This window comes from Tachysurus vachellii, chromosome 3 (assembly GCF_030014155.1).
Source record: "Tachysurus vachellii isolate PV-2020 chromosome 3, HZAU_Pvac_v1, whole genome shotgun sequence".
NCBI lineage: Eukaryota > Metazoa > Chordata > Actinopteri > Siluriformes > Bagridae > Tachysurus > Tachysurus vachellii.
Genome location: NC_083462.1, coordinates 11431460 through 11446981, shown reverse-complemented (window position 1 = coordinate 11446981; position 15522 = coordinate 11431460). Strand labels below are relative to the sequence as shown.

General features: G+C 41.1%; 1 protein-coding gene across 1 annotated transcript in view; it reads right to left on the bottom strand.

Moving 5' to 3' along the window:
- Positions 1-12288, bottom strand: part of foxo6b (forkhead box O6 b) — a 31004-nt gene extending 18716 nt beyond the window's left edge. The window contains exon 1 of the mRNA XM_060865736.1: positions 11416-12288. Within this exon, the coding sequence (XP_060721719.1) occupies positions 11416-12009 (594 nt within the window). The 5' untranslated portion in view covers positions 12010-12288. The remainder of the gene's footprint in view (positions 1-11415) is intronic.
- Between the last annotated feature and the right edge of the window lie 3234 nt (positions 12289-15522).

Here is a 15522-nt window from a genome sequence, read left to right as displayed (position 1 = left end):
CCTTGGGCACTATATTGAATCAAAAGCCTAACATCACTAGCTTTGCATTACTATTAGAGCTAAAACCATTAGAGTTGAATCTAAAGCTCTGTTAGGATCTCATGTTGTGTCTCATCTTATAAGACTTTAAAGCTGTTATGTTCTGTATATATATACTGTTATTTTTGTAATACAGCTACAGTACCTGTAATTTTCTTCAACTAACATAGAAACCTTTTTCTTTAGAAACCATGAAAACATGTAGTTACAAACACTTATATTCAGCATAGTGTGTGAATTCTGGCTCTGGCTCTGGCAGTTCCTTGACCTCATCACTCAAGTTCATAACTAGCCTCAACTCAAGACGGAGCAAGAATAGTTGAATTTAGACCTCTGTGACTCTGACCAAGCAGTTAGTAATCATAGTTTAAGAAATAATGTGAATGCATCATGCATAGGGTATTTTTTGACACGCTTCATATCTGATGCTCGCTCATGTCCACATACAAAAAAGTAAAAATCCTCGTGTTCCTAGGCCCAATGCACACCTTTAGCCTCAAACAGATGCCTGGGGAACTTCCTGCCAAACTTTAATTACAAAAACAGAATAATGCCTCCTGTTCTGTATTATGTCTGTTTATTTGTTCATTCTGAATAATGTATTTGTATTCAATCGCACACATATGCACAGGAAAAAAACGTCCTTTGAATAAGAAGCGTCACCCGTCTTAATTTTTCTGTCAACGTTTTAAGTCTTTAATCATTCCATGTCTCTAAAAAGTAGCAAGAATGGCAAACAGAAACTGCACTTGATATTAGCCAGCTGTTTTATTCAAAACCAAGGACACAAAACGTACCGTTGTTTCGTTTCTCCCTTTTTGTAATGTCTAGTAATGTCCTCCAAAGGCATTTTGAAGGGAAAAAAATTATGAGGAATTAATCCACATTCACGTTCAAAAGGTTTTATTCAAAACAATAATGAATCCATGGTCTGAGACAGAAAGAAATCAGCCCAAGCCTCTTGCTCATATACACAGATGGTGCTGTTGTTTTTGGTTCCACCAAAGTAACTTATTTTTACTTCCTTCTATCCATCTTTATTTCATTTCATGACTCGTATTTCTCGATAAATATTCTTAAGAAGTTCTTGATGGATAAACTGTTTAATCTTTTATGTTCATTGCTACGCCTATTAGTGCAATGTTAGCATGCAGGATTTACCACGCACGTCGATGCGGCTACAAACACACAGTAATCTAGTGGCAGATCATCAAAGAGAATAAAGATCCTTAATGAAATCCCAGACCTGATGCCGCCGAAATTTAGGGGAAAAGCAACAAATCAATAGTGGCAATGGTACGACCAGTTTAAAATGAGAGAGAGAGAGAGAGACAGAGAGAGAGAGAGAGAGAGAGAGAAAATCATGCAGTGTCTTGCATCAAAGCTATCATGCAAACGCTTAGATTAAAAAAGACAGCTTCAGAAGATGAAATGTTGAATTACACAGTGCGTGAGAGAGCGAGGGAGAGACAGACAGACAGGGAGAGAGGAGAATAGGGTTCATCCAAGGCTATGTGTGGTCTCGGGAAGTCAATAGACACATGGGCAGCATACTAAATGCAGCGTGGCCTGCATCATGACCTATTTTCATCAAACTGACATGCAAATCCTCCACACTCAGTTGCCATGTTATACCCCAAGTCTGCCTGCTTCATAACCCACATCTTACCGTACCTCAAACATGTCTGCATTCCCATACACATGGCCACGTGTATAATCTACACCTTAGCTATAGGTTTGCTTTTATATATTTATAGAGCATTCATACATGTATACATGGCTTACGAAGTCAAATATTTGATGTGCAACATGTCACAGCTCTTGTGCTTGACATCTGACCGAAATGTGTGAAAACATCTTGCTTGTGTTATTAAAGCAACGCTGTAACAGATCAGGACAAAGCACCAAGCACAAGCCATACATCTAGTACACAAAGAGTACAACATAAACACTGAAGATGAGGAAGATTGTATAACTGCATGGCTACATCTCAAACCACTAACAACATCAAAGCATGTGCTGTAATTCTTCTCTTTTACAAGGCAATACCGAGGCTGTATATCTCGAAGCGGAGGAATCAAACTGGGACACTGGAGGGTATCATGAGCTCCGCTGCACAGTCCGCAGAGGCCGCATTAATCACTGCCGTTCTCCTGTCGCTGATTATGGCTCATCCGTCTCTGCTTGTCCAATGGGAGAGAGCCTCATGAATTTCTGATTAAAAATGTAAGTACCTCATAATACCAACACATAACAGATCCGTAAGTGATCACTTTTAACTAACAAAGGTATGATCAACTATCATTTTTGGTGGAGTCGATTGGGAAGAAACTGAAAGAAATTGTTAAATGTTTGAAGTCTTTTACCAAGACATGTTTCCATTGGAGCATAAATGACATGCAAACATATAAAATCACTGTTAAGAGTTTTCAACACAAAAAAATAAATGAATGTGGATGATAAGCCCAAGATAGTAATAATGGATATCCAGAAAGACTATTTATGAATATTGGCCCCATCACAGTGAGAAGGTTAGTGAGGAAGTCAAAGTATCAGATTTGTGTCAAGTGTTTAACTGACCTCCTCCATAACAGCAAGTAAAGCTGAGTGCACATTAGATCTCTGAAACACTAACCTTTTCACAAACACTGACTCTTCTACAAACACTCACCCTCATTTCCACAAACACTAACCCTTCCATAAACACTGACCCTTCCACAAACACTGACCCTTCCACAAACACTAACCCTTCCACAAACACTAACCCTTCCACAAACACTAACCCTTCCACAAACACTAACCCTTCCACAAACACTAACCCTTCCATAAACACTAACCCTTCCACAAACACTAACCCTGCCACAAACACTAACCCTTCCACAAACACTAACCCTTCCACAAACACTAACCCTTCCACAAACACTAACCCTGCCACAAACACTAACCCTTCCACAAACACCAACCCTTCCACAAACACTGACCCTTCCACAAACACTAACCCTTCCACAAACACCAACCCTGCCACAAACACTAACCCTTCCACAAACACTAACCCTGCCACAAACACTGACTCTTCTACAAACACTCACCCTCATTTCCACAAACACTAACCCTTCCATAAACACTGACCCTTCCACAAACACTGACCCTTCCACAAACACTAACCCTTCCACAAACACTAACCCTTCCACAAACACTAACCCTTCCACAAACACTAACCCTTCCATAAACACTAACCCTTCCACAAACACTAACCCTGCCACAAACACTAACCCTTCCACAAACACTAACCCTGCCACAAACACTAACCCTTCCACAAACACCAACCCTTCCACAAACACTGACCCTTCCACAAACACTAACCCTTCCACAAACACCAACCCTGCCACAAACACTAACCCTTCCACAAACACCAACCCTGCCACAAACACTAACCCTGCCACAAACACTGACTCTTCTACAAACACTCACCCTCACTTCCACTAACCCTTCCACAAACACTGACCCTTCTACAAACACTCACCCTCATTTCCACAAACAATAACCCTTCCACAAACACTAACCCTTCCACAAACACTAACCCTGCCACAAACACTAACCCTGCCACAAACACTAACCCTGCCACAAACACTGACTCTTCTACAAACACTAACCCTGCCACAAACACTAACCCTGCCACAAACACTGACTCTTCTACAAACACTCACCCTCACTTCCACTAACTTATCCACAAACACTGACTCTTCTACAAACACTCACCCTCATTTCCACAAACACTAACCCTTCCACAAACACTGACCCTTCCACAAACACTAACCCTTCCACAAACACTAACCCTTCCACAAACACCAACCCTGCCACAAACACTAACCCTTCCATAAACACTGACCCTTCCACAAACACTGACTCTTCTACAAACACTCACCCTCACTTCCACTAACCCTTCTACAAACACTCACCCTCACTTCCACTGACCCTTCCACAAACATTGACCCTTCCACAAACACTTCCACAAACACTTCTACAAACACTCACCCTCATTTCCACAAACACTTCCACAAACACTAACCTTCCACAAACACTTCCACAAACACTAACCCTTCCACAAACACTAAACCTTAATCACTTATGATCTGTTGTTTTGTACATGATCTCACACAAATAAGGCTGACAAACAACTACACAATCTTTCACCCGGAGAGATCCCCACTGAAGCATGCCTGATCCCTAAATCCCACTCTCTCATGAAAATAAACACAAAAGCTTTCTATCGTGTGTCTTACTCAGTATTTTTATATAAAAACTAGAAAGAGAAAAAAATCAGAAAATGTGGAAGAAAGCTTAGTTTGGTTGGTGATAAGAGCCTGTCATGCAAAAAGAACTTCTTTTCATTTTTGTTGTTTTAATATTTGACCATTTGAGTATTACAGACAATAATTTTGTCCTCGCCCTGTGATGGGTTGGCACTCCGTCCAGGGTGTATCCTGCCTTGATGCCCGATGACACCTGAGATAGACACAGGCTCCCCGTGACCTGAGGTAGTTCGGATAAGCGGTAGAAGATGAATGAATGAATGAATTTTGTCCTCATCGTCTCACATGTACACAGATGACAAACTGGATTCTGGGATCTGCTGCGCATGGCTCGCATGAATTTGATTTCCTCTCTGATTCTCATTGTTTGATTCAGAGAAGCTCGTGCTACATGATTCAGTAGCACGCATATCAAACCTGCTTGAAAATATTGGCACCTCTGAGTACTCTCAGAGACTGATAAATTTGTATTGCTAATGTGACGTTAGCAATACACCAGCACTCGTCAAGTAGTCTCAGAGCTGGGAGATGAAGTCACTGAGCCCTAAAATCAAAGTAAGAAGAAACTGTGTAGTGTGATTCGAGGTTATGTGTTGTGTTCGGGTTAAAACCAAAGTTTTGTCTCTGCAAACCAGCGGATGTATACCTTATGCCAGGAAAAGCACCTCATACCTGCTGGATCATTGAACGTTTGGGGCTATTTTGCATCTAGGAGTCCAGAAGACTATGCGAAGATTGATGGCATCATGATTTTGGCTCAGAACCAAAACCTACTCATCTATTTCCATTTGACCAGAGATGAACTTTTATTCAAGATTGTTTATCTCCGTTCCTTCTAATCTTCCTCCAGCTCCAGTTTAATCACTATACTTTGCTTTTCGGGTCCTTCCATTTCCTCCATTGTTGAGCAGTCATTTGTTTTTATTGCTGTTTTCATTCATGTCCAATAGTAAAGCTAAAAACCTGGCTATAGTGATTCTTTACAATTCTATTCCATTTTCTATCCTGTACATTTGTTTTTTGACTTGTTGCATTATACTATGTATAGAAAATCATTTGTAGCTCTGTAGTGTTACTCACGATAAGTAGTTTCTGATTTACTGATCTGAACAGTGTGCATTTTGTCTTAATGCTCCCGAAATCAAAGCAAAAATAACAATGATGGTTTTACATAAAATTTTGGCTTAAAGGTTGAGCGCTGTCAAGTGCTTTGCAATAAAGCCTCTAAGCAGTTTGGAGTCTGTGGTTTAGGTAAATCACAACTCTGGTTACTGGCAAACATGCGCCAGTGTAAAATAACAATATAAGTGCACGCATGGCCATGATTAGCTATGAAAATACCAAGGTCCGGACCTCAGTAGTTTGGGGAATGTTTTGTTTTTTTACCACCTATGGAGCGCTCTCCAGCTGTCAGATTCAAAATGGAAATTGTCTGCAACTTCCTGGTAATGCAGTGGCAGAATATAGTCTACTTTGAGAGGAAAAAATGACTGACCAATCAAAAATGATTGGATCCAAACAGGCCTCAGAGCAGCTGTGCGGACACCAGGATTTGCTCATAGACTTAATCAGCCATTTTGTTTAGCTCTAACAAAACAATCTGCAGCAATACTTTAACCTCATTTTGAGAAATAGCTAGATAGATAGCTGTAAATGTTTGAATTATGGTATAATAATATGAGCACTGATGAGGACAAATCACTCATAATGCTGCTAGACAAATCAGCATGCTAGTTGCGGTAATGTTAGCTGATGTACGCTGTGTTAGCTGCAGGATACATTGTATTTTTAATGAGAACTAAAATTGTAAACTAATTTTTTTTTTTTAGCTCAGTAAAAAGAGCAACTTGAGGCTGAACAGTTCATGTAAGAATGCTAGCTAGTAAAATATAAGAGCAGTTGATGTGATACGCAGTGAAGTGTATTAATTATGAAGTGGGCCGTTTTTTTTCCGTGGTTACGACGCTGAATACATTTACTTTCACGAATATCCACACGAGTCAGTACCTATGAAACAATTGTATAGTATTGTACAACTAACATACCAAATAGTACCTAAGCGCAGAAATTTGTACTAAAAGAACCCACAGAATCGTGTCTCTGTGCTGCCGAAAGGACGGACTGTGTGAAAGATTGAAGCATTGCAGCTGTAATTAAAGTGGAATCAGAGTGAGATCTGCACTGCCATGATAATGAGCTTTGTCTGAATTATTAACTAGAGCTGCATCCCTTGGACATGCAGTCCCATCAAACACACACACAACACACACACGCTCACACACAGTGAGATAACAATACATGCCCTACATGTATCTAAAAACTATACTCAATACACTGAAACAAGCAATGTTCTGCAAACTGGCATGAGTACCTTTTCTTTTGAAATGAACCTGCTGACAAATCTAGAAAATTCCACATAATTTTTGCACATCACAGCCACAAGGGAGAGAAAGTACTGCTATTGTTTCTTCCCACCGGTTTAATGGGACCATGTGAAGAACTTGAGTGCACCTGCAGCCCTCAGGCTTGCAACACAACCAAACATCTTTCCACTATTTAAAGTTTAAGTCCAAAAATCTGTCTGGAAGAAATGGTTTCTGCCTTTGCTGTTTGCTCTTGCTGTAATCATGGACAATACTGCGAGTTTAGACTCATTTCTTATGTAAGTAAGGGTATTGATTTAATTAGTAACTAGTTTATCCTGGTCAGGGTTGAGTTTCTTATCCTGGGAAGACTGGATACAAGGTGGAATATGACATAGAGGTGATGCCAGTCGCTTTCAGGGCAGCATCCAGACACTCTTGCACAACTTTGGAGGAATTTGGATTAGTCAGTCCACCTACTGGCATGTTTCCGGGAATACAGAAGAAGAAAACCACACAGACATGGGGAGAACACAAGCTGTGCCACTGTAACACCTTAATAGTAATAAAGTATACTTCAATAATGATTTAAATAACAAATGTTAGTTGCTGTTTTAAGTTGAAAGATATCCTGTCTTTTCTAGGGCTCTCGGTCGTTCTTTTATCTTAAACGGCATGAAATAAAGGTTCACAGATGTACAATACTGTACCATTAGCATCCATTACTCTGGCTCTAAAGAGTCCAGATATTAAACCATCTGTAACCGACTTGCCTATTCTCAATTCATTCCACATAATCTTTCTCTCACTGACTCCAAAGCACAAGCCGAGCTTTGCCAAAGGCCAGAGCATAGATTTCACTCTCAAACTGTCTGGGCTTTGATGAAGCGTCTGTGCCAAGCCAGCCCACCAAGCTCTCTGTCCTTCTGCTCTGCCTTTGTCAGGACAATGCCAGTGGTGTTTTCTGAAGCCATTTGAGCTTTTCATGGGCTTTCTGGATGTGTTAGCAACGCTGCCTGGGACAGAGCTACACCACTGGCACAGGCAGGCAAATCAGAGCCGCCCTGCTTGAGAATGAATTCCTCCATCGTAGAAGAATGCTTCACGTACTTTATCACAAATTCTTTACAAGCTATTACTCACTCTGCATTTGATATCTTCCCGTGTGACTTCCAAAATTCTTATTTTTATTCTCTTTTACTCTATTTATTCCACTTGGGTAATTACTTTATCTCAGTTAGGGTCGCAGTGGATCCGGAGCCTATCCCAGGAACACTGGGGGTAAAGTGGGAGAAATCACACAGGATGGGACGCCGGTCCGTCACAGGGAGCCGTGCGCAAACACACACGCATTCATACCTACAGGCAATTTATTGTAGTCAGTCCACCTACCTGCATGTTTTGGACAGTGGGAGGAAAACCGGAGAACCCAGAGGCAACCCACACAAACACAGGGAGAACATGCAAATCTCGACACAGACAGTTACCTGAGCTCAGGCACCCTGGAGCTGTGAGGCGGCAATGTTACCAGCTGCAACACAGTGTCACCTTTAATAAAAACAGTCCGCCCTTTCATTGTGTGAATACTGTATCCTGCACGATACAACATTACGCTGTACTCTCATTTCAGGGCAAAGGACTTCCCAGCTTCTATACACATTCCTTATAGATCATTCTACTAATTCCTACTGATTAAAAAAAGAATTTTATTTCATATCTACAACACCAACTCAGTGATCTTCTGCTTCTTCTTTCAATTCTTTCACCTCTGATACCTCTTCCTGTACCACCTATACTTCACTATAGCATATTTTACTCTCAAGATTGACAAAGAAAGGCCATGCTGATTAATCTAGGAGTGTACTGGACATGTGACACTTTAATGTTCTCCACCAAAAAAAATGGAATTTGCATCCGTTTTAGGGTTGCTCACGTTCAGCATCGAATTTCTTTGACATGTCACACTCCACAATGGTGATTAATGGCTCATATGAAAGTAGACACTCAGGGCATTAAGAACATTTTTCGCATGCGTTTCTGTTTTTAACTAACTTACTGGGGGCAATATTTTCATTAAAAAAAGTCGAAATGTTTATATCTTCAACATAAATGCTGATATCAAATCCATTTTTGCTCTCTCAGACATCTCAAGTGCTTGTTCATAAGTGCTTAAGATGTGAAACTATTATCTTTAACCACTAATCTTCTGTGCAAGGTTAACAACCGAGGTCTAAACATCTCACACCGAAATCCAACAGTGTCCTGACTCATTTAATATCATATTTGCAGCCATAAAATAATGCATTTGTTTATTCTGATTAAAATGTCTGATAAGTCGATGTCTGTTAGCAGGCAGAATAAAACGGTAATGTAATTGGAAAATGCGTTACCAGGGTCTATGTCACTGAAAAGGCTTTCTTTTAATTGAATAGACAGGTTACAAACAAAAATAACCATAAGAACTGGAGGAATTGTTCAGAATTTCAACAGGAGTGAGATAAAACAGTCCCACACACACACACATCTACTTCAGTACTTCAGACAGCAGCACCTGTAACTGAAATCACGATTCTGGTTTCTCACATTATTGCTTTGACAAACTGATTTTTCCTGAAAAATAAGCAACAATTGTAGTAGAGCTTTCAAAAAGAAGAATGGAAAAGAAAAGAAAAGAAAAACTCCCCACATACTTCTTGATATGTTTGTTACTAAACACTTCATATGTGAACACTGACACACACACACACACACACACACACACACTGCTTTAATAACACCCAGATCTCATAATCTGCTTTTACTTTACCCCCCATTTAACTTCACAAGTGTTTATTTGTGTCTGAACGTATTTGTGTGTGAGCGAGTGATTATGTGTTTGTGTGTATAATAGAAAAAAAACAGTGTGCTTGTGTGTTTGAGTGAGTGTGTGTGTGCATGTGTCAGAATTAAAAGTGCATTAAAAGCTGATGCCAACTGTTCAGAGGCCAACACGTGCGAGCGTGTGAGCCTGTTTTCCACAACATTATTTTGATTGAATCAAGTTGTTTTTCACCCTTATCACACTTCTCTGACAAATCAAAGCCTGCACCCTGCTGCAAAGTCCAATGGGAGCATATGAGTGACACCCAGCTGTAGATCCCGGGGCAAAACAAACACATCCCGAGGAATTAGGCCAGATTTAAATCTAGTTTTGACGGTATGATCTTACGATTAGTATAAGCTAGCTTTGGATTGGGGAGATCTACATCTGAAAGCAATTTTGTTGTGGGTAAAATCCTATCGAATGATCTTACATTCAAATGGTAAAATAATTGTAAACACTAACAGTCGTTCATGGTGGATGTCGGAGATGTAGCAAATACCAATACAGAACCAAGGACGCATACAGGGCTGAACATCATGCATATGATATCCAGACAGTTTGAGTTTTTTGTGTATCCATTACTAGAAGTGAGTCTAGTGCTTTGTAGGCAGTATTATTTAATAGCCTTTTACATGCTCTCAAATCATATAGGCTACAATAAAATTGCTATTATTTACGCTGTACAGGTACTAACAACATTCCATATTTAACAAGAGTCTAATAAACAACCAGGCTCAAGTGAACACCCTATAAAAACCCACACAGCCTAAAGGTCTGCATGTGTAAATAATTTTGAATAGTCTGCAGAACTTCTTTCTCTCTCATGTCTTATTTTCAAGTTGATGTTTCCAAACTAGTCACATAGCTCTCTCTCTCTCTCTCTCTCTCTCTCTCTGTGTGTGTGTGTGTGTGTGTGTGTGTGTGTGTGTTGTGACTTTCTCAGTGTTCTGCCAAAATGAGACAAATCATTCACAAAAATTCAGTACAGTTCCAAAATTATGTTCTGGACCACTCCTTGGCAACATTAGAATATCAAATGTGAAGAAAAAGGCAATCAAATCTCTTTTTAGTGGGTGAGACAGAAAAAATAAAAGCACCAGCGAGAAAAATCCCTTATGTGCTGCATTATAAAGCATGAGCACTCAGATGGCCACAACGAAAAAAAAAAAAAAACAGAAAAAAAAACTAATTAGATTCTTATGAAAGTAAGTCATAGGCCACTTTGAAGGAAATAAACCGGTTAACCGTCTCAATGTGACATAATTTGCATTAATCTGTCGCCAAGTATATTGTGGTTTACTTTTGCGGTTGCAGTTGGCTCATAGTGTAACTGTTCAATGCCCTCTAATATGATGCACCTCTATTTCTTTAACTCTTTATTGCTGCTGGTTAAACGTGAAGGTGCATTACGTGTGTAGCCTGTAGTTCCCTCTGGCCGGATTGACTCCCCAGAGATCTTTAGACTCGTCAACCCCAGGCTCACATACTGTACACTACACATCACTACAATCTAATCAGCTCAAATGCGTCACGGAGCTTCACATTCGCACGAATCTGGGTGGATGGGTTTTTCTCTAAACGCGAGCCCAGCACTACGAACCCAGTGAACCCTCTCCACCCCCACGTCCCACTGCTCACCATTCATCGCGCTCTTATGCGTCATGATACGAGGCATCATTTTAAATGATCAGTTCAATGTGCTGCGGTCACCGGAGGACACAATGGTTTTTTTTTTTACTACTAGAGCAGTGAACGCGAACTCGGTGTACCTGTGTAACACGCGTGCAGCGGCTTCAGGCACTAGAGAATAAAACCAATGATCATTGCACAAGCATACCTTCCAGCCGGCAGAGCTATTGCTGTCCCCTTTATCCTTGAAATATGGCACGAAGCGCACCATCCAGTCGTAGATTTGGGAGAGCGTGAGGCGCTTGTCGGGCGTGCTCTCGATGGCGCGGGTGATGAGGTCGGCGTATGACTGGTTGCCCCACGCGTTCCGCCGCGATGATTTGGATTTGCGCAGCTGGCCGGCCGCGTCCAGCGCAGCGGCGGCGGCCGCGAGGGGTACCGGTGCTCCGGTGGGGTGCTTCAGCTCTGCCGGTGCTCCGCCGCCGTTTCTCTCGACGCGACATGCGGGCACGTCAAAGGGCTCCACTTTTACTGGCGGAACACGGAGCTCCTCTTCCGGACGCGGCAGCTGTGGCCAGGTGCATGAGCGCGCACGGCCGTAATCCCCGTCACGTTCAACCTGATGCGCGTCCATCCCGCCGTTCTCCATCATCAGCATCTGGGCGGTTTTGTTCTCTTTAACACTGCCAAGGTCAAAATCAACCCAATCGTAAATCCAACCACGATCTTGAAACGTCGAGTCTGTCTTATTACTGTCCGCTCGATCGTCTCTCACGGTCGGATCCAAATAAGCAATAAGCATGAACCAAAAGCGCGGCGAGCCGCGGAGCGCGCGCTCATTGTGTAAGACGTCTGCAATATCAAAAGCGAGCACGCGAGTGTAGCCAACGCATCGTTGTTAGCAACAGTCTTTCTTCCATGTTACTGAACAATTCACTGGCGCGCTGGAATCACACGCCCATCGCCGCGCCGTGCCAAATTCAAAGCCACATGAGAAAGCCTGTGAAATTTCAAATCGCTTGTGCGCAGCAACAGTTGATTGTTCTGACAGACTCCTTGAAAAGACGCCCCGCGAGCTCGTCAATTTTTATCTTATCGAGCTTCAAAGGGGAAAAAAACAGAGACACAGAAAGAAAGAGAGAGAGAAAGCGAAAATCAATCGAAGCTCTGTCTGGTTTCTGGTGTCTTTTTCCCCCTTTAGATTTGTAACCGGATTCACACGCAAGCACTCACGCAACGACTGACAGCGCGCGCGCAACTACCGCCTTTACCGTGCACATCACTAGAATCGTTAATAAACGAAATGCAGAAACGCAAAACGAGCTCTGTTACGGATTTGCGCGCGCACATGATCTTTGTGCCCACGTGCGTATGTCTGTTCGGATCCATGTCTTATTGCGCGTTATTTATCCGACTAATGGACACGAATCTTTCCCTCTGGGCCAGGTTTATCCAGGGAGACAGTGGTCATTTAATGTTCTCTGCTTTTTGCTTAGACATTATTGTGCACAAATAAAAAACCACGTGCATGCATTTATACGTTTATATGTGCATATAAATCATTAGACGAAGGCCTGTGTATAAATCCATGTATTATAATATATGTAATAAAATACCAAAATGCTCTGTTTGAACACCAATTACAATCTGTACAGCAGCCAGGGATTACAAATAGAATTTCTGAATATAAAAATACACATTTAGCCCTTTTTATTGTAGGAGCGCGTGACACCTGTTGCACTGACAGGTTCAGATGTGACAGGAGTGTTAACGTCTCGGCGCACCTTTTTCACTGCATCTGATGCTCCTGCCAGTTCTTATGGCAACATTTGGACCTTGACAATTATTAGGGGTAGATATGGAGAAGAGGAAAAGAGAATCAGTGGCCACGTGAGATCATTTCAGCGCCAGATCTGTCTGCCAAATGAGTTTAAATCCGCAGAGGGGAAAACGAGGCAGGAAAGTGGCATATTTGGATGGTGGTGGCTTTTTGGCGAGATATTTGTGTCCTATGTACGAGCGCGAGTGGGTGGGGACGGTGCAAACGTGCCATTTAACATTAGTAGCCGCGTGTAAAGCGCTGATAAAGTGACAGATTTGGCACAGAGAGATTCCGCCGGACCCGAATAAGACACCCCTCTATGCTCCATCTTCAACTAGCGCCGACCCTCTGAGAGTGATTGATGTTTTGCCAAAATCCCGTCCGCTCACTATATGTGGTGCAAAAGCCTCCCTAGTGATGTGGTGACACTATGCACGACTATTGACAGGTCGGTCGTCATTGGCAACCGTGTCCCCAGTCTTCAGACCCTCCGCTGGCTATTATTAATCTACAGAGAGTGAAGGGAAACCAGAGACAAAAGAGAGAGAGAGAGAGAGAGAGAGAGAGAGAGAGAGAGAGAGAGAGAGAGAGAGAGAGAGTAATTGCGTTTAAATCGTGTCTTTAATGAAGCGTGAGGACCCTATCAACGTGCGTACTCATTAAAATGTGTGTGAATTACGCACAAAGGTACCGGCAAAAGCAAAGGGAAGCTTCTGCTTGTGCAGTGTTTCCAAATCTTTTATGGGGTAAATAAGAAATTGGAAGTCGCCAGATGACGCAATAGGTTCATTTGCATACCAGTTGAATTGTTACCATTATTTGCATCAAACCGTGAAGAAGGAAGATTTTCCCAAGACCCAAAGTGTCTTGATGCCCCCACAACATATTCTTTCAGTCAAACATACACATTTTTACAGCCAAAAAGTAGCAGCAGTAGTTAAGAAGTATTTCTGCAAATTGCATTTACGTGTATTAATAAAGTGGACACTTGCATACAAATTAACTAACAAATAAAGAAATGAAGCAAAGCGATATACCAAGCTGAGGACCAAGCCATACTAGATTTTTAATGGAGTGCTAAAAGAGCAAGGTGCACAAGAGTGGAGGTATAAGTGCTGGTGTAAATTCCCAAATCACTTTCCAGCCAGTAGAAAGTGTCAAAAAATCAACCTTGATGAGCAAGAAGAAAATAGAGCTCATGTGCCTCGGTGCACCTTGTTCACTTTGTTAATTACAACACTCGCTGATAATGTTCTGTGCGCTCTGGTCAGCCTTTCTTATTAAATATCTCTATTAAAGATATTATCTTCATCACATAGAAAATCCACCGCTATAGAAAGTGTCCCTCATTTACAGTAGTTACCTCCATTAATCATGTTTAGCTGTGTTTAGAAAAGGGTAAAATTGCAAATATCATGGCAAACATGGTGTCACACTTACATATTGATAACAGTTCACATTACTCTATTTGTTACAGCATAAGTTAATGTTCTTAACTTTTCTTTCTGCATAATTTGCATTAAATTAAACAGAATGTAACCTCTTCATAAATTCATAAATTCACAGAATCAGAATCAGAAAGGTCTTTATTGCCAAGTATGTTTCCACATACAAGGAATTTTTTCTAGTACAGGAGCTCCACAGTGTAAACATGTAGCAATGGTAAGACATGAACATATAAATAATAGACAGTTGTATGTGCAAATTGTAATATAAGTGTGCAAATTGAAGTAAAGATGTGCAAATTCAAATATAGATGTGCAAAAAAAAGTCAGTACTTTTAAATATCAGTCAGTACTTTTAAATATCAGTACGTACTTCAGTACGTACGTCAGTACTTTTAAATATCTGTGTAACTTCTATACATTCCTTTCCTTCATCAAATGACAGGAAAATGAGAAATGTTATCAAGATTTAATTTTGTCTGTACTTCTCTTCCAGGTGTGGAAAAAAACCTACAGAATAGCAGGTAAATGTGCATTTTTTTGTTGCAACAATAGTATTTTTAACTTTTTTTGTTTTATTATGAAGAAATATGGCAAGGTGAGCACAACAGGAAGCATTCACACCATAAGGTTCTTCGTTTCGATCCTGATTTCAGGTTATTGTTCTTATTTACAGCATTTAGCAGACACCCTTATCCAGAGTGACTTACAATTTTTATTTCAGATTATACAACAGACAATTGAAGGTTAAGGGAATTGCTCAGCGGCCTTGCAGTGGCAGCTTGGTGGACCCGGGATTCGAACTCATGACCTTCCGGTCAGTCATTCAACACCTTAACCACTAGGCTACCATATCCCAGAATCAACTGACCCTGGTCAGAATGTCAGAGTCCTTGGCCCTGACAAGGATAAAGTGCTTACTGAAGATGCTTTAATAAATACATATAGTTGTTGTCATTTTCCAGGATGTCAGTCTGCAAAAACTATTACTTAAATTGGTATGTTGGAGTTTCCTGCTGTGCAGTACATAGTGCAGGTGTAGAGTTCA